Source organism: Amblyomma americanum, chromosome 4, assembly GCF_052857255.1.
Source record: "Amblyomma americanum isolate KBUSLIRL-KWMA chromosome 4, ASM5285725v1, whole genome shotgun sequence".
NCBI classification, from domain to species: Eukaryota; Metazoa; Arthropoda; class Arachnida; order Ixodida; family Ixodidae; genus Amblyomma; species Amblyomma americanum.
Window position 1 is genome coordinate 96,654,649 of NC_135500.1, and position 26,441 is coordinate 96,681,089.

General features: G+C 46.5%; 1 protein-coding gene across 1 annotated transcript in view; it reads left to right on the plus strand.

Annotated features, from left to right (window-relative positions):
• Positions 1–26,441, plus strand: part of pic (DNA damage-binding protein pic) — a 68,508-nt gene that overhangs the window by 34,068 nt on the left and 7,999 nt on the right. The window contains exons 9-20 of the mRNA XM_077661247.1: positions 1,033–1,211; positions 3,944–4,107; positions 5,448–5,578; positions 6,346–6,530; positions 7,368–7,463; positions 10,435–10,563; positions 10,874–10,986; positions 16,884–17,048; positions 17,538–17,803; positions 20,683–20,792; positions 24,162–24,331; positions 24,722–24,824. Coding sequence (XP_077517373.1) covers positions 1,033–1,211; positions 3,944–4,107; positions 5,448–5,578; positions 6,346–6,530; positions 7,368–7,463; positions 10,435–10,563; positions 10,874–10,986; positions 16,884–17,048; positions 17,538–17,803; positions 20,683–20,792; positions 24,162–24,331; positions 24,722–24,824 — 1,811 coding nt within the window. The remainder of the gene's footprint in view (positions 1–1,032; positions 1,212–3,943; positions 4,108–5,447; positions 5,579–6,345; positions 6,531–7,367; positions 7,464–10,434; positions 10,564–10,873; positions 10,987–16,883; positions 17,049–17,537; positions 17,804–20,682; positions 20,793–24,161; positions 24,332–24,721; positions 24,825–26,441) is intronic.

A 26,441-nucleotide genomic window follows, 5' to 3' on the forward strand; every position in this document is an offset into this window, starting at 1 on the left:
TTCTTAAGTTTATGCTTTAAGTTTTAAGTTGTTTTTGTAAACGCGAGTAGTAAATTATCGATGTGCAAGTTACAAAAGGGTGCAAATTATGCGAGTGAATACGGTAGTCTGTCTCTGCTGGGCACTTTTATTGCTCATGGCTTGGAGCGTATTGCCACGAATCTTTGCAGCGTTTGTTTGTTCGTCCTTCAAAGCTGCTGGCACGCCTCTTTATCGCTTTGTTTGCGATGCAAGATATGACCAGATTTATCTCGATTGATCGCATCCAGGCAGAGCTGATCCTACGTTGTTTCAGAATGTTGTAGTAACTTTGCATGCTTTATCTCGAAAGTTCGCTATCAGCTTTAAATTGAGCATGGCCAACAGCAGCGGGCATTCTGTTCGACGGCCGCATAGCACGCTTGTTGCTACGCCACCGCCGAGTGATTCAGTCCATTGTGGGCACAAGTCAGCTCATATAAAGAGTTTCGTTTAGACACCATTTTTGCTGTCGTTCTGCTCCCCGGGTTGCAGTCACCACTTTGTGACAGTATGAACTGCAAACTTATCAACAAGGTTTCTAGTTTGACTCTTTTACACCATACTGGTAAACGCATGCTTGTGGTGGCACCATAGTGTGTTGAGCTTCTGCTGCTTCCCCATGCACTTCAACCACTGCCAGTAATATGGCACGGCTCATGCTGGAGAGAAGCAAGCACTAGACAGGGGTGCGCGTCAACACATGCTTCCCTTGGCACATACTTTTGGGCGAGTTGGTTCGACTTTTTTTTGCGTAAAGGTGCCAGAAACAAACGACATGCAGAGAACACGTGAGGAACGCACATAGGCACCTACTTTTTGGCACCGTTAAATAAAAAGACTTGCTTTTCTCTACATGTTGCTTATAGTTTGTCAACCCAGCTTTTCCACTCTACCTGCGGCACTTTGTCTGTTAGTGAAAACTCATCTGAGGTGTTTTGGCTGGCCTTTGTTGGTCAACCCTTGCACGCTGGCTGGTGTGGAAGCATTAAATTTGCTGCCAAATGCCTGCAGGTCACAGCAGCAGCAGTGCGCCTGGTCGACAGCCAGACGAAGCAGTTGCTGCATGAGTGGAAGCCGCCTGGGGGCCGCAATATCAGCGTTGTGACATGCAACCAGAGCCAGGTGGTGTGCGCTGTCCGCAAGGAGGTCTTCTGCCTGGACATTGGGGACGGGGTGCTCAACCAGATCAGGTACCCGCCAAGGCTCACATCCACTGATGCACCACCATGATACTGGCTGTGTCACCCAACGCCTTTGACGTAATGTCATTTGTATGATACCAGACAGACGAACCTGAAATAACATTTCTTTCAGTGCATGGATGTGAATTTAAATGAGTAGGGCTGCCAAATTTTCGGGCCCTACTACGTGGCAACACAGAAAACCTTGTTGATTTGTCCTTCATTGATTTTTCCCTAAAAAAAATGCTGATAATTTGGAGTGGCAGCAGTTGCAGCTAACGCCCATGTAAGTCTATGACATTGGACGCTCGTTAATTTAGATACTATTGGCTCACACCAGCTCCTCACAGGCTTCTGAATTGGGGGCCATCTCAAGGTGCGACCAGTGTGCTAAGTGATAAATGGATATTTCTCCTCAAGCCTGAATTACTATACACTGCATTGCTGTCTACACCTCAAGGTGTGGCCAGTATACTAAGTGATAAACGGATATTTCTCCTCAAGCCTGAATTACTATACACTGCATTGCTGTCTACACACCTCTGACACGTGGGCAATGGTAGAGCATGACGATCAGAAAACCCCCGTTGTAGTCTGGTTGCATAATTTCGTTTCCTGAACTCTGCCGCTGCATATGCTGCCTACTAGCGGCGGGCAGAGGTGGCTGGGCAAGAAGCAGAGGAAACGAGAGCTGCCAGAAGACTGCAGGAAGTTTACTCTCGGCCAGGGTACAGGAACACGGGTACAGGATGATCACATGCATTCATGCGGGGCGCTTAACGTGACTGTTAGCGCCAGAGCGGGCACTTTGTATGAGCAGAATGCGTCGTGGCCTGTACTCCCGAAGGATCGCATAACAGCTCGGTGCGCACACCACACACTTTCTTTATCGTAGCCGGTGCGCTCAATTTGTGCTGCAGCATTCTTTGCCCCCTTAGGGTGGATAACGGTGCACCGGTTTCTTGACACGGGCCGTTCGCCAAAGTTGTGTCCACAGGATTGTTTTACACGGTAATTTTGTCTCCAGGTGGCGGGTCAGGTGCTGCTGTTTCCTGCAGGTGTTGTTGCTGGCATCACTGTAGCTTCATGTGGACGAAGCTGATCCCGGTGTCATTGCATTTCCCCAGCTGGCCTCTCAGTTGTGTCCATCTGTGAACCCTTTGTCTCTTTCATGGTTCCTGGAAGCCACTTTTGCCTTCACCAAAGCTTCTTGCCCAAATAAAATCACCACAGCAGAGCTTGCTGTTTGCCTCTTCCTGCAAACGTAGTGAAAAATAAACAGGTGATGGCAGGCATGTGTCCAGGTGACAACAAATATGGTAACCCAGAAGCCACTGAGAGGTAGATCTTCCATCATCCAGAAGCGTTATTTGGTAGTTGAAGAGCAGGTTTGCAAGGCATGTGTGCAGATTGCCTTCCTGAACCTTCCTGAACAAGGTGCCTTGCGTAGTGGCATGGCAGGAGTATGCACTTCTAAAGAGATTTTATTTGTGGTTCAAAGAACCAATGCTGCAATATGATCATAGAATTGTAGCACCAGCTGAATATTTTCATGGGCTGTGCGGCAGTACTTTTTGCATTCTCTGTGTGCACTTCAGAGACTGGCATGCATCAGTACAGTAGAACACCGCTGTTACGTTCCCGGACGCTGTATTTTCCGGGCTGCTATGTTTTCGTGAGCCAGTCCCGTCCGAGCTCCCACTGAAACCCATGCAATACAAACTCTGCTGTTACCTCGCAACTGTGGCAGCTTTCCGTGTGCTACATTGAAAACGTCAATTCACGGTAACGGTTCACCCCCTGCCATCATTTTGACAGCCTACGTTTAGAGTGCGCGGAATGGTGACGGGGCCAATGCGGAAGTTAAGACTCAGTTTGACCACCGCCGTGTTTGGTGGCCTCCAGTGTGCTGCATCTACGCCAATGCTGAGGTACTTCAGGGACGGCAGGAATCTTGTTGTGCCTGTTGGTACTCGCTGTTGGTAATCACTGTTGCAGCATGAGCGCAAATGACTGAAGGCACGAAAATGAAACTATACCACGGCAAACTCTGCACAGTGAGCGCTGTATGTGATGCAGCTGTGCACATTGGCTCTGAGACATGCTTCTGTCATCTTCGTTTGCCTTGTCACCTGCAGCTTAAAAACACAATTTCTAGGCTAGCCGAAGATTACATAGGAATAAAGCGGCTACCGTGAAAACAGTGGAGAAGCGCACTCACGTGCCCAAACTTCACCTGCTACTTGCTCCCGCCCTCTTCACTGCTGTCTCCCTTCCACTTGCAGCTGCTCAGGCAGACGGAGAGCCATTGTAAGGCGTTTAGGACTTTCTGCATATGCAAATGATCGCGAGAGCCTCAAAGCCTTGCAATTTCAAGAGGAGCATGTTCCCCTTAGTACAAGTAAAACAAAAGGAGTAAAACAACCGGCAACAGCGCACATTTATTTTTTTTTCACACGTGCTTCCCTGCTATACTACATTTTGCTGCCAGTACGTTTTTTTTCCGACATTCCTGTGAAAAACATAACATCGGGGTTCTGCTTTATTCAGGTGGTTCCAAAGAGGCAATACTATTTGGTGTCGGCCCTCAATATGTGAAGCTGTTATGTGAAATTATTGGATTTGCACGCAGAGGGGTGTGTCTCTGGCATTGTGGAGTGTTACATTGTGGGCCTGGAGTCCATGCAGAGAAAGGAATGGGATGAATTTAGAGTGCAAAATCTTGTCTTTTTATCTTGCAGTAATGCAGAGCTGGAAAACGAGGTGGCCTGCCTGGACATCACGCCCCTCTCGGAGGGGTCTGAGAAGTCAACGCTCTGTGCTGTGGGTCTCTGGACAGATATCTCCATCCGTATCCTCAGCCTGCCCTCTCTCAAACAACTGCAGAAGGAGAACATTGGAGGCGGTGAGGAATCATTCGGGACCTGTTCGGGGCATGCAGACCCTTTTTGCCCATAGTCCTTCAGGACCTGTTCCGGGCATGCAGACCCTTCTTGCCCATAGTCCTTCAGGACCTGTTCCGGGCATGCAGACCCTTTTTGCCCATAGTCCTTCAGGACCTTTTCTTGGCATGCAGATCCTTTTTGCCTGTAATTCTTCAGGGCCTGCTCTGGGCTTGTGGACTCTTTTTGCCCATGATCCTCCAGGCACTATTCCGGGCATGTTTACTCTTTTAAAGTGAAAGCTTTACTACGCCAGCCAGCGAGCCACTTCGGCTCGTCGCACCGTATGTCGTATGCCGTATGCCGTGGCCGACCTTGAGCCGCCGTTGCCTAGCAACGCCGCAGCCATGCTCCAACAGATGGCGCCGCCGTCAATGCTGCTGCCATTGCCGCTCGCTCCACCAGATGGGCGCCGCCGTCAATGCTGCTGCCATTGCCGCTTGCTCCACCAGATGTGCTCTGCTGGGGTAGAGGGAGAGGAGGTGTCGCCTCACGAGGGGTATATATATATATATATATATATATATATATATATATATATATATATATATATATATATATATATATATATATATATATATATATGCGCTTTGCCTCAGTGTATTGTAGTCATTATGGAGAGCACGGAAGAAACGCAGCAACGACAGAACGAAGCGAGGAAGAGACAACGCGCTCAAGAGACGCCAGTACGCGCTGCACGACTCGAGAAGCGTCGTAACGAAGATGCGGCTAGAAGAAGTCATGCCATGTCCCGGAGTGACTCTTCAACTGTGGAAGAGACCGGTTTGAGTTCTTGAGAGCGTCGGAATGAGATTCTGTGTAGATGACGTGCCAAGGAAACGAAGCTTTCGCAATTCAACTCGGGTTAACCAGAGCTAAACCACAGCCAATCTTTTGCCTAGCACTTTACCATTGACACTCGCTGGAAAGAGTTCTGTGGGCTGTTAGGGCCTCTCAGAGAAAGGGTATTTCTGATTGAGTTTGGTAATAGTGTGGACCTAGAGATGGCTGCTCTTTTTCTTTTTTTTTTACCCTCCCAGTGTAGCCTAGGGAAAATGTACAGTGAGTTCAAGGTAGGATGCAGTTCATATCGAATCTTTAGAGATACGATGTATTTACCAGGTGGTGGTGGTTTAAAGCAGCATGGGCAGGTATTTAGTAAGCATTGACTGGGCAGCGTGTGCATCAGTTTGCTTTGGAGTTTAGCGTCATTTGTGTAGGGGTTAAGAGGATCAATAAGAGTGGAGTCAGCACAGCATTGCTGGTGTAATTCGCGCCTGCTCTTCAATCTGTTCTCTTGCAGAGATAATTCCTAGGTCGATATTGATTACAACATTTGAGGGTATCCACTACCTCCTGTGTGCCCTTGGCGATGGCTCACTTTTCTACTTCCTGCTTGAGGCCGCAACTGGTGCCCTGTCAGACAGGAAAAAGGTGAGCATGCTTATTAGGATGCGCAGGAAACTGGTGTGAGTGTGCCTTTCTTTGGAGGACGTTTCTGAAGAGGGTTTGCTATGCTCTGTACAGTCAGTGTTCGCACTGATTGTACTGATCGGTGTTCACAGCATCTGCAATCATCTGCAGTGGTTGCGTTTTGATGCGAGCAAACTACAAAAACATGTTTACTGAGGTGCACATTAAAACATGTGCACATTAAAATGAAACCCTTTACTTCTGTGTACATTGAAGCCCTGGTTGCTGCTTTCACATGTGAAAATTAATTTGTGCAGAAATCCTGACCAGGACATCAAGGTCAGATTAGGCCATGGGCTCATCTTGAGCTGCTCACTGTCAGTTAAGAGTACCACGAACAGTGTATTTCCGTATCCATATATTCATATCCATGACTGCCACTCTTGTTTTCTCTGCAACAAGCAAATTAGTTTATTGTTAAAGGCTTTCTCGTTACCTAAGCACATTGATCACAAGATGAAATTGTAAGTGCAATATTGGACTCAGGTTGAAATTTCGATTTCATTTATTGTTGTCGTTGGTTAGCAGAATTGTAAGCATACTGCGGAGTCAGTATGCTTACAATCAGTCTTCTTGTCTGTCATGTCATAGACCTTGAGTAATAAATGCTGAAAACATTTTTTCTTTTACTATCTCTTGCACTGTGTTCATCATTATGTGAATATAAACAAGGACGAATTTGAATCGATTTGATTCGCTGCATTGGACAACTCGTATACCTTGCACAGGTCACCTTGGGCACTCAGCCAACGGTCTTGAAAACATTCAGGTCGCTGTCAACCAGCAATGTGTTTGCCTGTTCAGACCGGCCGACAGTCATCTACTCGAGCAACCACAAACTGGTGTTCTCCAACGTGAACCTCAAGGAAGTCAACCACATGTGCCCCCTCAACTCGGAGGGCTACCCCGACAGGTGACATTGCGCCATCTGAATTCTCCCTCTTGCTCTGTTTTGGTACTGTATCATGCCACATTGTCGTGTAAGAATTGCCTGGCATTTTTGGTATATTTGTTACCAGGTTGCTTTCTTTGACATCTGCTTAAATTAAATGTCCCTGCTGCACATGTCAGCACAGTTTGGTATTGCTTCCCTCATCTATTTTTTTGCTTAACACAGTGCAGAATTTGAAATTAATTTTTGCGTTGGGACTGTCATTTAGCTGCAGCAGTATCAGGTGGAAGTGATTTACTGTTTAAAAGTCAGTGCAAGCTATTTTTTGAAGCACCTTCTTCTGTTCTCAGACTATTTTGTATTCACCGCAGTAAGAAAGAAAGAAAATGTCTGATGTTTTCTACCTTCTCCTGTGGCAGATAAGTCATTAGCTATGATGTGCTCACCCAGAATTGCTCACAGCCTTGTAGGGATGCTAATCTCCGTAAAGTGCTATAAGTGCAAGTGATTTTTTGTATTTGCTACGTTTGACACTGGGCAAGGGACACAGGCACCCTTTTTAATGTGTCTAGCATGACATTCAGAGTATGGCATCTGAAATGCCAATATGTGGGAACTAATTTCATTATGCTGTTTACATTGCACTGTGGGGGAATTTCAAAGTTATAAGAGCTTCTGATTGGCTGTCGCTAGATTTAGACTTAGTCTTCCTGAGTTATTGTAACACAGATACAGGTGCCTGTCCTTTTTCTTTTGTGTGTGCAACTTGGTACTGGTGTAATGAAGACACCACTTATTTTTTCTTTGGTGCAGAAAACAGAATTATTTCTTGATGTGTTTGACTCTTCTTGTTTGTAGCCTTGCCCTCGCCAATGATAACACCCTTCTCATTGGCACCATTGATGAAATCCAGAAACTCCACATTCGCACCGTGCCTCTTGGGGAGCTGCCAAGGCAAGTTCTTTTTTTTGTGCAGTTTTTTTTAATCATATTTTCTTGTAGAGAAGGGAGGAGAGCCTTTTTGGTTGCATTGTTGTTTTCTTTGCTGTAGTTGAAATCAAGAAAGTGTGGCTCTTGCCTAGTTCTTCAGGCACTTGCCACTTTGACGTGCATAATTAATCCACATATTTTCCTGAAAACTTGACATCAGTTTGAAGGGAGAGTTTGTAATGTGGGCAAAAAAAAGTTTAAACACATCTTCTTTGTAAGAGCCTAAATGTCATATTGGATGCTTTGCATACACGCCAACCCACCTGTCTGTCTGACCATTTTTCATCACCAAAAACACACGGTCAACAAGTTGCATCCCAGCATCACCCACATTCATGTCACCGGTGTTTAGCTTTGTTTGCTTCAAGAGGTGTTTGCTGTATCACGGCATGGTCCAACGATTCTATGATAGTCGACAGTGCCAGCCAATCCCGACGAGATAAAACGAACATGCTGAACACAGGCACTGATGATTATGTGCATGTTTTTACACACAGTTAAACGTTAATTCTCGACAAAAGTTAGGGGTGGGTTCATTATGCGAGTAAATATGGCACCTGGTCTTAGTAGGTAAGCAGTAAGCTGAAAAACTGGCCAGGGTTACCTGCACCTTGGGGGTGACATAGGCTTCTAGTCTCTTGTTTTCTTTTCATTTTGGTGAATGATTACGCTCTAATGATTAATTCAAACATTAGCCAAACACTTTCAGGCTCTGCTTGCACTGCTAAGAGGGAGTGAGTCATTACCTCTGAAACATAACTGAAGCTGAGACTACTCGAAGTAAACATTACACTTGTGCTGGTGTATGGCTATAGTTTACAAAATTGTAAATGTCGGGTTCACAACAAGTCTGGCTGACAAAGTGCTTGTGGTGCCCATAGGCACCTTGAAACCAAGAGAGGTTGTTTGCTCACAAAGGGTACATCATTGTTGAAATGCCACTTTTTGGATCTGCTGCTTTCCTAATATGCATGCGTCTGTGTGATTTGTGGCTGTGTCGTTCTTGGCGTTTCTTTATTGCGGCATATTGTGTCGTCACAGATTCCTTGCAGTGCCTCTGGATGTGCCATAAATGGCTTTGAACTTCAAAAAGCAACTTCAATGGGTGCTAAGGCCAGCTGACAGCTCACTTTTAACCACCCAGTAACTTGCCATACTGACAAGGAAAAAAAAAAGTAGAAACAATAAGTGCCTTCTATTTAATTTGTTTAGCTGATGCAGAGCACTGAAGGCCTTTTCTTGTTTCACCAGTATCATTATCATATGCTTAGGTGTTTTACTGCTTAAAGCACCACAGACACGAATTTTATTTGCATGTTTTCTTCTTTCAAATAATGCGTTAGCCATTAAAATACATGGTTCACCATATAGCATTCACCTGCGACCACTGAATATTTTATAATTGAGTTTCTTCTTGATGCTTTTTTCGGTTTCATCAACCAAATGATATCTTTGACATGTAGTTGGTGTTTAGGTGATGTGAGTCATGAGAAAAGTTAAACTATAATCGTCGAGCTGGGATGACAATAAACGATGTACCATATATACTCGTGTAATGAACGCACTTGCAAAATGATCCCGCCCCTTACATTTGCCCATGAAAATTTTGAAGCGAAAAGCTTTACTACGCTAGGTAAAATAGCCTTCGGGCAGGCAGCACGACCTTGAACGACCTTCAGCCCAACCAAGGTTAGCCGTATATGACCATGTGTGGTACAGTCATGGTGTCTGACCCTTGACCTTGACCCATGACCTTTAGTTAACCTTTGACGTTGGCTGACCTTTGGGTTGACCTTTGAGCTTAAGAACATCTGATGGGGTAATGTAAAGCCATCTGATGACATTCGACGGGGGTGTCGAAAACAATGTGATACCACGTCATAGCCACATGGTGTGTGGTTTTATGTACAACGGCTGTCACAAGCATGTAGTGGAGCGTCAGCAGTGCAGACCTTGGCAGCACGCCAAGATGCTGTGCGCGGATAACATGGCAGTGTGTTTGCCAGAGCTCTTATCAAAGGTGAGGGGGGGGGGGGGGGGTGCTTGCTGAACTTGGCAGAATGCCAAGACATTGTGCGCCCTTGACAGAAGCGCTGGCGCCAGTGGCTTTCTCGCGCTGCTGAGCACCAGGCTTAGAAAGCCGGCGAGCGCTTGAGCATTGGAGAGGAGCGCAGCAGTTCAAACCAGAACCCTATAAAACATCCTCTACCCTGAAATGCTGTGAAGGAAGCAGGACCTTTTGGTGAGCACGGATTCGGGTGCGAAAATGTCTAAACCCTCAGCGTCCTGTGTGTTTTTTTCAACCTCACTTAAACAACATGCACCTGACCTTGAGGGCCGGTGTTCAGCATGTTCACTTATCTCGCCACGATTTGCCGGTGCCGATGGCTATTGCAAAATCGTCAGATCGCGCTGTGATACAGCAAACAGCTTAGAAAAGAACGATGCAAAACACGACCGACAGGAACACGTCTGACCGTATGCTTTTGTTGATGATAGATGGATGGACAGACGGACGTACGGGTAGGCGGTGCATGATGAAATTGATGCCAACTTTTCTCGAAAATAAGTTGGTTCATTACGCGACTTTATACGGTATTAGCACTTATATTGCAATTTTTTTCATGCCTTACATGACCTAAACGCCAACTACGTGTCACCGACATCGATTGGTTGACGAAAAATAAAAAAACGAAACAGCGTCAAGAAGAAATTCAGTTACAATTTATTTAGCGGTCATGGGTGAATACCACGAGGTGGTCCATGTATACCAATGTTTAATGCATCGTTTGAAAGAAGAAAACACAAAAGGAAAAATTTATTTCGTGTCTATGGTCCTTTAATGCAGTTCCCCCAAAAATGATGACAGGTTTTGGTGTTTGCAGCACCTGTTACCAGTGTGATGCGGACTGTACATTGATGCCATGCTGTGCAGGAGAATTGCCTACCAGGAAGCCACACAAACCTTCGGAGTGATCACCATCCGCAATGACATCCAAGGCGCCAGTGGCCTGACACCTGTAAGGCCCAGTGCAAGCACCCAGGCACAGAACGTCACATACAGGTCTGTCCTCCAGTTTTTCTCAGCTGTTGAAAATTTGTGTTGATCGCAAAAGTTGCTCCGAGGAAATTTAGGAGATTCATATTGTGCAGAAGGCCAATAAGCGTGCTATTCTTGGGCACCATGGTGCATAGGTTTATGCAGTAACTCATGTTTGTATATACTTTGGAGCTTTGGATATCATCAGATAAGATAAGACCATCAGATAAGATGCTGGTGTCCATATTGTGAGTTGTACTGTGGGGCTGTTTGCAGGTGCCTTGTCATGCATTGGAGTGGATATCGTTAGATTGCCTTTTACATGTTGCTGCAGCTCCAACATGAGTTCGGTGTTCAAGCCCGGCGCAGTCAGCACTGGTAACGACCAGCTTGGCCAAGAGGTGGAAGTCCACAATCTCCTCATCATCGACCAGCACACATTTGAAGGTAGGACGGGCAGCCTTTACAGGTCTCTTGTGTTTCTCTTCCCTCTTGGTAACAAACCTCTTGAACACTCCCAGTTGCTGAAAGTGGCCCAGTGGCTGAGAAGGCTGATTGTAATTGAATATGTGAGCTTTGAATTCAAATCAAATAATTCCCAAATAGATACCATATTTGCTCGCATAATTTGCTAACTTTTTTTTCTTTAAATTAAAGCTTAAAAAGTGGGTGCGCAAATTGCGCGAAAATTTTCTAAACGTGAACTAAAAAACGCTACAGGTGATACAGTAGAAGCTCGTTAATTTGAACTTGGAGGGGACCGGAAAATTGTTTGAATTAAGTGAAGTTCGAATTATCGAATGGACACTAGAATGAGCGGTTATAGCTCCCCGTTGCGTGAGCAAAATCTGAAGCAGTCACATCTACACTCGTTAATGCGAGCTAGGCACTACTACACGTTTGTGGCGGGCATATTCTGAGAATTGAATGCATCCGGTCCTAATGGTAAATGAAATAAATTTATCGACAAGTTATGCGCCAGAAACAAGTACTGGAATGCATTCGCGTGAGCAGCGAGCTTTAGTGCAGGAATATATGACACTATTTATGCTCCAAAACATGTTTATTTTTGGGGAAGGGTTGTCAAAATTGAAAGTAATCAGCGAAGTGCATTTGCTTGCGTTTCTTCTGCTGAGACTCCATCAGCATCATCTGCAGCTTGCCCAAAGCTTCTTTCTTTTTTTTTAAAGCGAAGTTTATTGCCCCAGGCCATCAATGATGGGTGAAGGTGTAATGAATGATGTAGTAGAGATTAAATGAATGGAAAAAGGTTAGCTGATTTGATGAAGTCCAGTAGAGAACGATGGTACGGTCCCTGCGTCCAGGCAGTGTATGAAGCAGGGTTGCTTGGTGAAAGACCTGCTACCATCAGGTGCCGGATCCTTGTAGGCTTGAGAGCTGGGCAGTCCCACAGTAAGTGATGAATGTCGGCTTTAATGTCCTCAGTTTTACATATTGGACATCCTGGCTGAGGAAACAAATCTCGGTACTGAGGCCACTTCCGAGTGACGGCTGGTGTGAAGGAAACCCCGACCCGGATCCTCCTAAGCGCAACCTCCTCTGCACGGGTAAGACCGCGGGGGAGGGTTACCCCACCCGGAGGGATGAGAGCAAGTGTGCGGCGCTGGAGGAGTTCCTTTCTTGATGAAAGGAGGGTGAAGTTGCCCAAATGAAGGAGCCGAGGCAATGATGAGCCTGTAGTCGCGAGGCGGGTCGCTAAATATGCCTGGCTTTGAGAGGTCAGCAGATCCCGTGGGACCCACTCAATACGTACTGGCTGCGGGATGTGTGCCGCGAGCCGGTGGATGTCCTGACATATCGTTGGACAGCGGCTAACACGTCGTAGCCACCGGACTACTTGAAGGGTGTCAGTGCAGATAACAACGCGGGCCGCAGGGAGCATAGCTGCGGCGGCCACGGAGCAGAGTGCTTCTTGAACTGCAACGAGCTCAGCACAAAAGGACGAAGGGGGTTCCGTAAGCTGAAACCAAGAGGTTTGATTCAGGGCAGGTCTGCACGGGCAGTAGATAGCTGTTGCTGCTTTGCAGTCTTGTATGCTTGCGTCTACGTACACACACAACAATGGATCCTTCAGGCAGGCAAGCATCTTGTGCCTCAAATTTCTGGTGAAGCAACGATGCCGAATGCGCAGATGTTGGCCGGCGATTATCTGTTGGCTTGTCGCTGAGCTGTACAAACTTCCATGGGGGAAGAACTGGCATTGGCGGCTGAAGAATGGAGTGTGACGTTGCATAAGTACTCGGTGCATGCGTGGAGTGCGACAGACTGACCTTAAGGCTGCGCGCTTCACGGCGCTGCTGCACCAGCTCACCAATGGTATTGAGCTGCGCATTCTCTTGTAAAGCTGTGACCGGTGTGATGCGTGGAAGGCCCGTAATGCGTCCTCATAGCCTCTCGGTTCACGGCTTCAAGGCGATCCCATTGGGCTCTTGTAAGATGTTGAAACTGGGCTTGATAAACAATACGTGGCTGCAGAACTGCCCTCACCAACTGCCGTGCAGTGAACGAGCCTGCGCCACCAGTTTTACGGGCAATTCTCCTAATCAAACCCAAAGTCTGAATAGCTTGCATTTTTGCCTTAGAAAGCCATGCAGTCGCTGACCCTGATTTCTGAATCATTAAGCCAAGGATTTTTACACTCGGACTTTCTTGTAGTGGGGTGCCTGATAGATAAAGACGGGTTGGACTTGCAGCAAGTTTACGGCGTCCCCAGCGGTTGGCGACTGACATGTGTGTTGTTTTATGCATGGATAGTAGAAGTCCGATGGATGATGCGTAATTACAGGTAACATCCAAGGCAGATTGAAGGGCAGCCTCCTGAGTACGGAGGTTTTGGTGAGTACTCCACACCGTGATGTCGTCAGCGTACTGAAGAAATTTTATGTCACGGATGCCATGTAAGCGCCAAGCCAGTGGGATGAAAGCAATAATAAATAACGTCGGTGACAATACTGATGCCTGGGGCACGCTGCAGAGAGGAACAAATGATCCGACCGCTTCGCCGTTGAGGCGTATTGCAAGTTTTCTGCCTTCCAAAAATGATTGGACAAAACTACGCACTCTCAGAGGAGATGAAGCATGCCAATGGAGTTCAGAATGGCTGCATGACTGATGTTGTCATATGCCTTTTCAACGTCCATTGCTAAAACAGTACGCACATTACGGTTGCGGGTAGATGACAAAACTGCAGATGCTAAGACAGCCAACCCGTCCTCTGTGCCAATATATATGGATGAAAGCCGATGCTGGGTGATAAAAACCGTGCTGCTGCTCTAGCCACCATGACAATTGTGTGGCTAGCATTTTCTCCGCAGCTTGCACAGCGTAGGAGCCACTTTCCCTTCCGATGTACTTTCACCGGCAGCAGCGAAGGGGCAGGATTTGTGCATATGTCCAGTACGGAAGCAGTTATAGCAATATACCGCACTCAGTTTATATGGCAAGGCCGTAAAATACAGCCATAATAGTACAGGCGGGCTGGTAGTGTCAGAGGGCCTTGCAAGGTGACTATGCAAGAGCACCCCTTTCCCATGCGTCGGGCCTGGATGACACGGTGCGTGGGACAGTACAGCTCGCGCTGGAGTGCAGTTTGTTCCTCAGTGATATCTACGTTGTAGACGACGCAGCGCTGCAAGTCGGAGCCTTCAACTAAATACACTTGTATGGGCACTGAGATTTCGCTTGTCAGTGAATTACTGGTGAGCGTTTGCAGCCATTCTACGGCTGTCAGAGTCGGAAGCCACACTGCAATGGGGTTGGACTTTGTCTTGGCTGTGAACCCCCAATACCTTTCGATCCGAGGCACGCGTCCAAGTTAGCTTGTAAAGTCTTGTTCAGTATATCCGTGAGGCTTTTTGTTGGCCAGTGATTTAATGCTCACTTTGTAAGAAGAGGATCCGGGTGTAGGCTCCACCGAGTTCTGGATCGTAAGACAAGTGCGCTTACCTTGGGAGCCATCACTTGCCGAAGATGGAATCGGTTGACTGTCATTTGAGGGACGCTTGTGAGTTGCACGAGGGCACTTTTGCACGGGTTGAAGTGCCGATAAGTTCATTGGAATGCTCGGTTCATCATGCCGTGCGGTTTGAGGCTCATCCGGTGGTGTAGAGTTGATGGCCATGTTCCCTGGTGGCAGATTACTCACGAGCAGTCTGGCATTTCGGGAAGGCAGGAGGGGTGTATCTGCCTATGAACTGGGAGCACAAAGCTGGACTTGGCGCCGCGGATCAGGTGTCGACTGCGTGTCAGGTGCTGCCACGAGAGACGCCGGCAGAGCTACCACCGCCAGCATGGCAGCAGAGGCACTAAGCCTAGCTTCAGTGCCCAGCTCAGCTGCACTCATGCATGGTTCCCCGGAGGCCTCAGACGGTGGGAGGACGTCCGGAGCTTCTTCAGAAGACGAGGATGCAGCTCTCTTCAATTAGGGCATGTATTTACGTGGATGGCGAGGTTTTTATGAAGAGCGATGTGCAGCCACTTTAGCAGGGACACACTTCTTCTTCCCCCTCTGCCCAAAGCTCCTGCGGAACGTCAGAGTTCTCACTGATAGAGAAGTGGCGTGCTGCAGCTTCGAGCACCGACGCTACTTCACGTGCACTTGGCGGTGGCATAGTCTCGTTGCCACCGTCGGACTCATCACTGTCGGCTCTTCTCACTGCACGTGAGCCCTGGGAAGTCTGCTGGGAGCATGCAGCCTCAATTATATCGGCGTCACTCAAGGGCTCCAACCTCTCCACGCTGCTGGCCACATAGCTCGTGCTCGCGGCACCAACAAAAGCAGTCATCGTCCGAACCGCCATACTGCATTGTTTACACAACGTGATTGTGACCCAGCGACCGCGGCACAACTAAAACCTGGAACGGCTCGCGCCGAAGCGTCAGCAGCGCGGGCAAGTGCTCTGGCAGCGAAAACCTGCTACAGCATGCACTGGAACACAGGCTCCATGAGCCTCGTGCACTCGACTTTTTTTTTCCTTTTCCATTGTTTTACATCTCTGGTAAATTTGGAGCGTGTTTTACTTCCTATGGGTCAACTTCTATCTACGAGGAGCGGTGTCAGCCAGTGGCTACTCATTCGAATTAACCGTAGTGGATGCCGACTTGTTCGAATTATCGCGAGTTTTCCCCCGTTGAAATACACAGGGCTGTGCCGGGACCCGGGCGTCAGTTCAAATTAACCATAAGTTCGAATTAACGAGCTTTTACTGTAACACACAATATAGACTGTATATTGCTGCGTATATGTAGACCTCCTTTTCCCCAAGTTCTGTTTTTAGACCTGAGCAGCCTTTTCTAAACTTTGCCAGTGGCTCGTCAAAGTTGACCAGCGGCGTTTGATTAGCATCTCTAGGTTACTATTCTTTCAATCTTTATTCTAAGCATTCTAGGAACAGTAAAAGTTTGAGGGTTTTTTTTTTACGATCACTTGCGCAACTTAATTAAATTTGTTTTGAGCTGAAATTTGCATACTCCCAGTATGTAAACCTTTCCATCGGGCGAGGGGGTTGTGGAAACGTTTCCTCTCTGGGCTGCTGCAAGCCGGTTCCGCTTCCACTTCCACTGTGCTTGTGTCAGGTGCACATAACAGCCCAGCGAACAATATGGCGATGCCCAGGCAGCCCTTATTGGAAAAGTCTATAGAAAGCTCAGTTACCAGCAGGAATGCCCATTGTGGCGTATGGTCAAGTTTGTGAGGTGCAGGAAAAAAATTTAACATATTTTTGTTTCTTAGGTGTGTTTGTTTGCTTTTATGTAGTTTCTATAGTGGAAAAAAAGATGAGTCAGCAGCACTGAACTGCAAGACAGCTTGAGTTTCCAGCAGGATATCGTCGTCACCATCATCGTTGTTGGTTCAGCATTGCCAATGTCATCATCAGCAACAGCTTGAATGCAGACACTGTATTTATTGGAATGTAATTCAACTTTTTTTACTCATATATAATAGGAGCGAAAAGTCATTCCTTGTTCGAACTCGAAGAGGACCAAAAATTTGTTGTAGGCAGAGTTTCAGTTAAGTGGATCTTTTTAATATGCTTCATGTTGGCAGGACCAAAGCATGATTTACAATAAATGGAAGATCGAATTAAGCGAGCTCAAGTTTGAGCTCACTGTGCTGTCAAATAATTGAATCTTTTTTTTGCTATTTCGTGGTGGCAAAAGTGACCCTTGCATTAGTCGTGGTTGTGCTACCTTCGAGTAAATACAGTGTAATTTGTTATATCCTAACACTCGGAACCGTGCAAGGCTGTCAGATGGGTGTATGAAACACTCTGCAGTGCTGTGGGAGCTATGACAGTGGACTGGGCACTCTTATTTTCTTGCAGTCCTACACGCCCACCAGTTCATGCAGACAGAGTATGCAATGAGCATTGTGTCCACTCGGCTGGGCAATGACTCCAACACCTACTATATTGTTGGCACTGCGAACGTGCTGCCCGAGGAGTCTGATCCCAAGCAGGGCCGGTTAATCGTCTTCCACTGGGTGGACGGTGAGTTGCTTGTGTGTATCCAGACCTTGCTCACTGGGCACTGTATTTGTTAACTAAGGCCATCTTTTTCTGCTATGTGCCTGTTCTAAGTGAAAAGGGATGGTTGGGTACTAATTAACTTCATGTTGGTGCTTGTTCTTGGTAATCCGATTGCATTATGCATCAGCATTGATTACTGTAACCTTGCCGATTCCCTGAGTTCTTTGCCCCTGTCAAATAGTGCTTTGTTTATTTCTTTTTGAACTTGCTTTTTATATGACAAATTTGCAGTAGTCGAGACAGCCTCCCATCCCCCCTAGAATCTTGACTGAGCCGTGTGCTTTGTTGTATGTTTACTTAATGACAACCGGCACTCTAGGAGAGTTGTTTGCCTTTTAGTGACTTAGCTGGCTGGCAGGGACTAAAGTCACGTTGAGATAGTAGTTGCACTGCTTCCTACCAGGGATGTGCCTGTCAATGAGTTTTTTTTTGACCCTGGGTCTCTTGCAGGCAAACTGGAGCAAGTCGCCGAGCAGGAGATCAAGGGAGCGCCCTACTCCCTTCTGGAGTTCAATGGCAAGCTGCTGGCGTCCATCAACAGCACGGTACGCCTGTTTGAGTGGAACGCCGAACGGGAGCTGCGTAATGAGTGCAGCCACTTCAACAACATCCTGGCACTCTACCTGAGGGCCAAGGGCGACTTTGTGCTGGTCGGAGACCTCATGCGGTCCATGTCCCTGCTGGCGTACAAGCCCCTGGAGGGAAGCTTCGAGGAGGTATGTGCCCCTCGACAAGTACTGTGCAGTGCTACGGGAGCTACGTCTTGAAATGCATGCTGAACTGTGGCTGAGGCAAGGGGATGTCTGCAGCAAGATTTTTCGGTCGAATGCTTCGGCAGTGCTTTTTGAGCACTTCTTTAGCATCCTAAACAACTTGCCAAACCACATGCAATGCAATGGAAGCTTGGTAATTCATCCCTCATTAATGCAGGCTTTCATATAATCTTAAATAACTGCCATATCCTGCTAAGATGCAGCTTCTTACATGGAACAACTCATTCATTCATACATGAACTTGATTCGACCACCTATAACGTACTGCCGTAGCTCTTTTTCAACATTTTAGCTGGCAGTTGCTTTTGCCACCAAGTAATCGGAGGGTTTTTTGATACACACTGCACTGGATTTCAATAGGGTCACAATGTTGCGCATTGGCACGTCACCTGGCTTGCCATTTGGAATGGTAGGCAAGCAAGCATGAGGACACCATTGTTTGTTGCTCTTTTTGTTACTGGTTGTTCAGAGTTGCACCTCTTTTTCCCTAGGCAGTGCTGCCTTTTGCATGTTCTGGCAATGCTGACTTGGCAGTTCTGATGTGGCTTGTACTGCACTGAACAAACAGTTGTAAAATGCAGTAAGGTTTTTAGAGGTTTTTGCATGTAATCAGCATTATTATCCGATTTTTGATGACTGAGAAATTACAGAGCACTCCTTTAGCTCGCAAATTTAGTACATTCGAAGAATGCAATAGGGGAATGCTAGTTCTAGCAGTGTTGAGAGATTGGTATCAGAAGATTTCAAATCTGTCATTTTTACTGAGGTAAAAGTTTTGGTAAGCCAGAAGACTGCGGAAAGGCGAAAGATTGTAGCAGTGCCCCTCAGGGGTTCTGTTAACTGTGCCTGGTCATATGAATTCTCACTGGCCACAGTTGGCTCATCGCATTCACTTGTGACACCATTTCGACAGGTACAGAAAGTACCGTTGACATAGGAAGCAGCCTGGTGAGTGCTGTTGAAATATGGGAATGCAAAATGAGTGATGGTTGTCATGGTTGGCCTCTGTGAAGCCATCATGCAACGCACAGACATTCACGGTCGTTTCCACGCTTTGGTGATAAAGGGTGATAAATTGTGAGGGCAGTCTGATTGGCTTGAAAGGTGGTTTTGTTTTCGGTTATTTTTCTAATAGGTTGAAAGATTCACCATTTTGTCTGATTCATCGTAGGGATGACATCGTAAAAACGATGCCAAGCTACCAGAATTTCATGAAGGTGAAAGTAAGGGAAAAACTCCAGAACTATGTGTTTGGCTGATGGGTATGTAAGAGCAGCACATTTGTGGATACCTTTGTCTTCCACTTGTAGCTTCCATTCCGGAGCTGAAGTGTAAAGTTTGAAATGAGAAAACGAGTAGTATCTTGAAACAGAACTCTCTGATGAGTATAGCAGGTAGCATCTTGGATCACCAAAATGGGGCTGTTCAATACATGATAAGCCCGCTTACCGTCAATGATGGGTTTCCCCATTTTGCTCAGGCAGATATTTAAAGTGCTTTTTGCTTGTGTGGACTAGCAGGAGTTTCAAGAACTTGCAGTTCTTGAGTACTTCTACAGGCCTTTTATAAAGCATTGTTACCTAGTTACAAAACAGCAATAATTTTCGCGTATTTCAAAACTCCACATAAACATTTGGGTGCTAGTTGCCACTGCAATATTCTTTTACTGTGGACCAGCCCCTGCAGTGACACTTGACAATATGAGGTGCTCTCATTGAAAGTGACAACGTATTACCGTCTCTCATGCAGGCCAGTATCACCTACCATATTTACTCGCGTAATTTGTGCACCTCCAACTTTTTACCCGTATTTAAAGAAAAAACTCTTTATTACATATTTTGCACTCTCTGCTGCACCAGCGGGTGCGTGCAAGGCTGGCTTGGGAAGATTGCCTTGGGCATGTTGCTGTGTGCAGCTGTGAAAGGTGCGAGTGGCGAGGGCATGATTATGCACCGTTTACCCAGCTCGTTCGTGCTGGCGGTCGCTTTCCTGGACAAACAGTTGCATGCACGCAACAGCTGGGCCACACACAAAGGTGCTGTTTTATCGCCCGTTATCTCCTTTGTCTCCCACTACTGGCTTTGTGATTATATCATTGCGCGTTTATTGTTGTCAGCTGCGCACGCGTCATCATGCCATCCCGCAGGGAACTACACAACGTGGAGCGGGACAAGACGGGATATCCGTCTTACATTTGGAGTCAACTTTTCATTTTTTGGCCAATTAGGAATTTCGAAATGGGGGTCTACGTATAGGTGGCGATATACAGATACGTATATACGTATTGCGTGTTATGACCTTGGTCGCATACGTATATATTGCGTGTTATGACCTTGGTCGCGATTTTTCAGGATGTGTTCAGGAAATGTTTGCAAATTTGTGCACCCCCCCTTTCTGAAGACTTCATTTAATGAAAAATAAAAAGGGTGCTAATTACACGAGTAAATATGTTATTTTATTGTTATTTTATTTTTTTACACGTTATCATATCTTGCCTTTGTCAGTTCCTCAGCACTAGTATGTTTTTTTGTACTGCAGATAAAGTAATAAGTCAGCTTATACCAGCTAGCTTATGGGTTTTGCCTGCTAGTTTGTGTGAACCTTCCTGCCTTATTCACATGCAGTAAATGTTGCCTGGTGAGCACACTCACAGCAAGAAATGTAGTATTTTTACTTATGGTCCTCGTGCAATGTATGCGTGCAGTTTTAAAAGTGCACTTACTGGAGCATCAAGCTTCCTTGTGTTGTGAAAGTGAAGTGGCGGATGTTGCCTATTGCCTTGGCGACATTTGGACACAATCGCTGCCTTGGTCACTCGGCAGATTGCAAGAGACTACCAGACCAACTGGATGACTTCCGTGGAGATCCTGGACGATGACACTTTCCTCGGGGCAGAGTCGACGACAAACCTGTTTGTTTGCCAGAAGGACAGGTACGATCCCTCTGGTGGCTTGGCACACTGTGCGAGCTTGCTGTTTTGCGTGTGCAGAGGGAGTTGCTGTAGCAGCTTGCAAATATCTTAATCATTGGAGTGTGCAAATATTTGGAATATCGAATAATCAATCGAATATGTAATTTCGTTTAAGTGTTGTGTTGGGTTTAATGGCGCATAAGCAACCAAGGCTATCATGCACCAAGCTCAAATATGGAGTGATGAGTAATTACTTGCTTATAAAGGACAACAATATTTGCCATTGTCTTTTTCTGAAAATTTTTTTCATAATGAGCAGATATTCGATATACTATAGTTACTTGAATTAGCCGCTGCAGTGGCTCAGTGGTTATAGTGCTCGGCTGCTGACCCAAAAGGCACCGGTTCGATCCTGGCCACGGTGGTCGCATTTCAATGGAGGCGAAATGCTAGAGGCCCGTGTACTGTGCGATGTCAGTGCGCGTTAAAGAAACCCAGGTGGTAGAAATTTCTGGAGCCCTTCACTATGGCGTCCCTCATAGCCTGAGCCGCTTTGGGACGTTAAACCACCATAAACCGTATTTACTCGAATCTAGGCCAGCCACAATTCTACGCAGACGCCCAAAAGTTGAAGGCCAAATAAAATAAAGCCATTCCTCAATTGTAATCCCGGCTGAAAAAAACAGAACAGCAGAGGGAGCATGCAAATGGCATTTATTTCCACGAACCTGCTCCCGCTCACTCGTCCTCGTCATCGCTGACCTCCTTATCACTGTCCTCTTTGTACGGTGCAAGTGCATTGGAAATGCTGCACTTTCGGGATGAGCGAGCAGCCAAGCTTTCCGGCATGTTATATCAGGCTGCAGTGATCCAGCTAGCTACAGCTCCTAGTGATGTGCGCTTGATGCAGCCTGTTTGAGTTAGCTCGTGCATTTCACTAGTCCCGTGGAATGCCTAGCTCTCTTTCCAGCTGTCTTGCTTTGGCCTGTAGCACATCTGTGGTCACTGGAAGTGCCGCTGACTTCCGCGGTTTCCTGAACTCTGCCAGTGCCAATTCCACTTTGGGATGGTGGCCTTTCTTTGGGCCCGTGAGGGCCCTCCTCGTAGCAATGCAAGCAAAAAGTTCATCACGTTGCTCCCTCCAATGGTGAACATTCTTTTCGTCCACGCCCAAATCCCGACCGACTTGCAGCTTTGAAGACTGCTCTGCAGCGAGTGCCACTTTTCGCTTTAAGACTGCACTATAATGACACCATCTGTTTGGTGTCGTGATGTTAGTGAAAAACCTTGTGGCGAAAAACTTGCACTGCCGTGGAATGTGCCCAAGCCACCACATGAAGAGAAAACGAGGTCGAAATGGCAACTCCATGCTCGTGTATGCTTCTGTCGGCATCGGCTATGGCTAATGGTTACAGTGCTGTCTTTGTTGGCGTTGTTGACATTTCGGGGGGGGAGGGATGCCACCTTAATGCTACTTTATTTGTATGCGTTGTTGTTGTATTTTATGAATACAGCGACAAAATCCTCAAATCTAAGCTGCCCTAAGAGTTTTATATTTCATGTTTTTAATAAACTATTGGCCTAGATTTTAATAAATATGGTATGATTTTATATTTAGGCTCATTGTATCTTTATATTTTTATTCAGTTGACATTTAAAAATCTCAGCATTCACAAGTGCTTAGTTCAAGTGACAATATTCAATATTTTCTAGCTTCTTTTCTTCACAAGCAGTATTCCAATCACTGTTTACCTCTAGTGCTAAATGCAGAAAATTGTGCTTCTGGTTTTGTCATTTGCCTGTTGTTTGAGAGTCTTCTTTGTCAGTGTTGTTGATTTTAAATTCTCTCCAAAGCCCGCAGCAAATTTCTCCGTGTCTCTAGTTGATTACTTTCCAACCTCATGAAAAAAAGACTGTTTGGCTCACAGGAAGCTGCCACAATCTGTGAACAAGCGCTAGTTTATCGGGAGATTTTGAAATAACCGCGATTCTGCATAGCCTGACTTCAGGAGTCCTCCATAATGCCGTCATGTTCAGTCCTTTCGGGCACCCCTCTAAGTTGTGAAAATCGCCAGTTGGCAAAATTTATAAAAGACAGGTGTTGTGCAATATTTATATTGCATTGCATGCCTTGTAAAGTTTGAGGCTACTGGAGTTATATTTTGGTGAATAGCACCAGGCTGACTGCTTAGATTGGTCATAGTATGCAATTCAGACAGATTCGGACATGAGCTTCTATATATTCTCTTCATCTTTCTCTTGAGGAAGTGCACATAAAATGAGGTCATCACAAAGGACGATATGCTCTGTGTTGCTTGCTCAAAAGAGTAATACCGTACAAACGAATCCACATGGCCGCTTTTGTTCGCTTTGCCCAGCATTTAATGTGCCACCGCGGTGGCTACGTAGTTACGGCGCTCGGCTGCTGGCCCAAAAGACACTCGATCCCGGCCGCGGTGGTCACATTTCAATGGAGGCGAAATGCAAGAGGCCCGTGTACTGTGCGATGTTAGTGCACGGTAAAGAAACCCAGGTGGTCGAAATTATCCGGAGCCTTCCACTACGGCGTCTCTTGCAGCCTTAGTTGCTTTGGGACGTTAAACCCTGTAAAACCAAACCAAACTAGAGTGTAATGTGGTGCGCATGTGACTGGGAGGCTGTAAGAGTATAGAACCACTTGCTACACTGGTGTGTGCAAGTTGCGGAAATAACCGTTGTACCCAAGTCTTGCCATCTATTGTGTAAGAGATGTGCTTACATGACCTGAAGACAGGGCAGCAGTTAAATGCATATCCTTGATTCAAGCTCATAGTTTTATAGTTTTTCAGTGCCATGGCACATAGCCAAAGAAAAGAAGAAGGAAGAGAAGAAGCTGTGTTCAGTTGCACTGAAAAACTATGAGCTTGAATCAAGAGTACCAACTAGCCCAAGAACTAACTCTCTACCAACTATCCCAAGAACTAACTCTCCTGAAATGCACATCCCTATGCATGAGAAAACATTCTTTTTTCTCCTAGTGCTGCGATATTGCTAGGGCCTGTACTTACTAGCAAATGCATAGGGTTTACATCTTAGCACCAACTGTTTCGGTGTGTAAAGGGCAAAGGTTGTAAATCACTGGCTTTTGCGTCTGGCTATTAAGCTTGAGGTCACGTGGTCAATCCCTGGCCACGGTTCTCTCTCGTTTCGATGGAGGTGAAATGAAAAACACCAGTGTGCTGTCTGATGTCAGTGCTTGTTTAAAAAGCCCCAGTTGATTGAAATGAACTCGCAGCCGCCTTCTACAAGATCCCTCATAGCCCATATGCAACTTTGGCACCTTAAACCCCACACACCATCTGCCGCTTTTGGCCTGATCATGTCCATCTCCTTCTCTTCGCCTACCAACAGTGCGGCCACGACAGATGAAGAGCGGCAGCACTTGCAAGAGGTGGGGCAGTTTCACCTTGGGGAGTATATCAATGTCTTCCGGCATGGCTCGCTAGTGATGCAGCACCCTGGCGAGACCTCTTCACCCACGCAGGGCTCCGTCCTCTTTGGCACCATCCACGGTGCTATTGGTGAGGCCTTTTCCTCTTTTTGCCTTTTTCCCCTTATACTACAAAAGCAGTACCAGTGTCACAATTTGAAAATGGCGTTGTGTGTCTGTGGCCTCAGAAAGTGAAGCACCACCCACCAGCCCCCTCCCTACCACATCCCTCTAGCTAGGGGCTGTCCAGCCACCCGCTGCCACCCTCGACCTACCTCCCCCACCCACCTCCACCCTCCAAAAGTACCGCTCACCTCTGCCCACCTTCAGCCTTGAGAAAAATTCTGTCGTGTGTGTGAAGCCTCGGCAGCTTAAAGTATATGCATCCAATTTAGCTGTGTTCACAGAATTTTCGCTTTAAATGTCTGCTCGCCCCTTACATTTTCTTCTTTCTGACTGCTTTCCATTTTGTCCCAATCAGGCCTAGTGACACAGCTGCCGGCAGACTTCTACACCTTCCTCCTCGAAGTCCAGGAGAACCTTACCAAAGTCATCAAGAGTGTAGGCAAGATCGACCATGCATTATATCCTTTTGTCATGTGCTCAAAGCTGATTTGGGAGAAAAAGGCAGAAATGCCGGAATTGCTTGCAAACTGGGTTCAGCCATCTACCAGGGTCTGGTCTTTTAACTAGAAAGTAAGCTACTGAAAATGTTATGCTGTTTTTACCCTATTTTGCAGAAGCATGTCCTGACCCATTTGTTGAACCTACATTCTTGCTGCTGGCAAAAAAAGCTTTAAATGTTTAATGGGTCTCGTAAAAGTGCTTTTGTGTTGCGAAGATTAATTTAACAGTGCATCTTATGCACAAGAGACGTATATCCCCCTCAGGTGCCAATTAATTCTGTGGAAAGGAAAAATCTTTTGAATAAATGACGAGCAGTAGACTAAGTAGAAGTGATGTGCAAAAAATTACGCAAATATATTCATATTTAAGCATATTTTATTCGCGTCCACATTTGTGGACATAGCGCCTTAAACCTGATACACGAACATAAACACTGCCATGTTTGCTTGCCTTTTCTAACTGATCGTTAGACATGAATAAATGTTCAGCTCTAGAAATCACACTTCAGGGAATAATTCTGCAGTTCATTACTTAAGGGGGGACACGGGTCTTTGGGACCAAAAAATGACCAAAAAGTCGAATTTTCGAAATTGGCATTTTCGGAATCTACAACTATTAATCTCCAGTTTCACAAATTTTTGTCTCCCAGAAATCAATATTTTTGCCGTATTACGAAATGTAAATCACCGCGTCACCCGATTTTGTGCATGAGCAGACGATAAAAACGGTGCATTTTCTACTCCGCGGAACGCTCGTCTCAGCGCGCCGATCGCAGCCATCTTGGTCTCGTTTGAAAGAAGACTCTCTGCGCTTCAATTTCCCGCCGCTTGTGCTTGCATGCCCTGAATGGCCGCGGAGAAAAACAAGCACAAACAACAAAAAAAGCGCGAGGTCCGATTCGCTGATATGAGCACGTGACTGAAACGAGCCCTCCCATTGGCGGATTCTCGCATGCTTCGTCTGCTAGGCTTGCTGCTGGTCGCTGGCAGACGCGTCCCCGGCGCCATTTTGTTGAAAGAAGCGAGACCGACGCACAACGATGTCGCCGATTAAATTCCACTCGCGGCACAAGTTCGGTCAGAGGAAAAGAAATAAGCGAGTCAACAACCTTCCTTCACGTCCTGCATCATCGGAAAGCACCGATAATGCGCAAGAGCCAGCGGCCGGTGAAGCGGCGTTAGCGGACGACGAAGTAAGCCTAACGAGCTCGGCGACAGCTACGCACAGCGGCCGCATACGCTGCGACACCAGGATGCTACAGCGTTCGGAATTGCTCGAAATTGAAGCGAAAGCTAAAGAAAAGCTACAAGCTCTCGATTCGACTTCAGCAACGCAGAGGAAACAGGATTTCATCGGCAACTGCGACGATCGCCCACTTCGAGACGCCAACGGCAGTGTACACGATACTGCGTTCACTGTTGTGAATCTGAAATCTTTCACCGAACTGCTGAGTGCCGTCAAGTGCAAGGTGTGTGGCGGAAACGTGGACGTTTCTAAAGGTGATCGTGAATACGGTTTAGCCGTGAGGCTCGCTCTCTTGTGCGTGAACTGCGGCGAGATTTCATCTGCGTGGA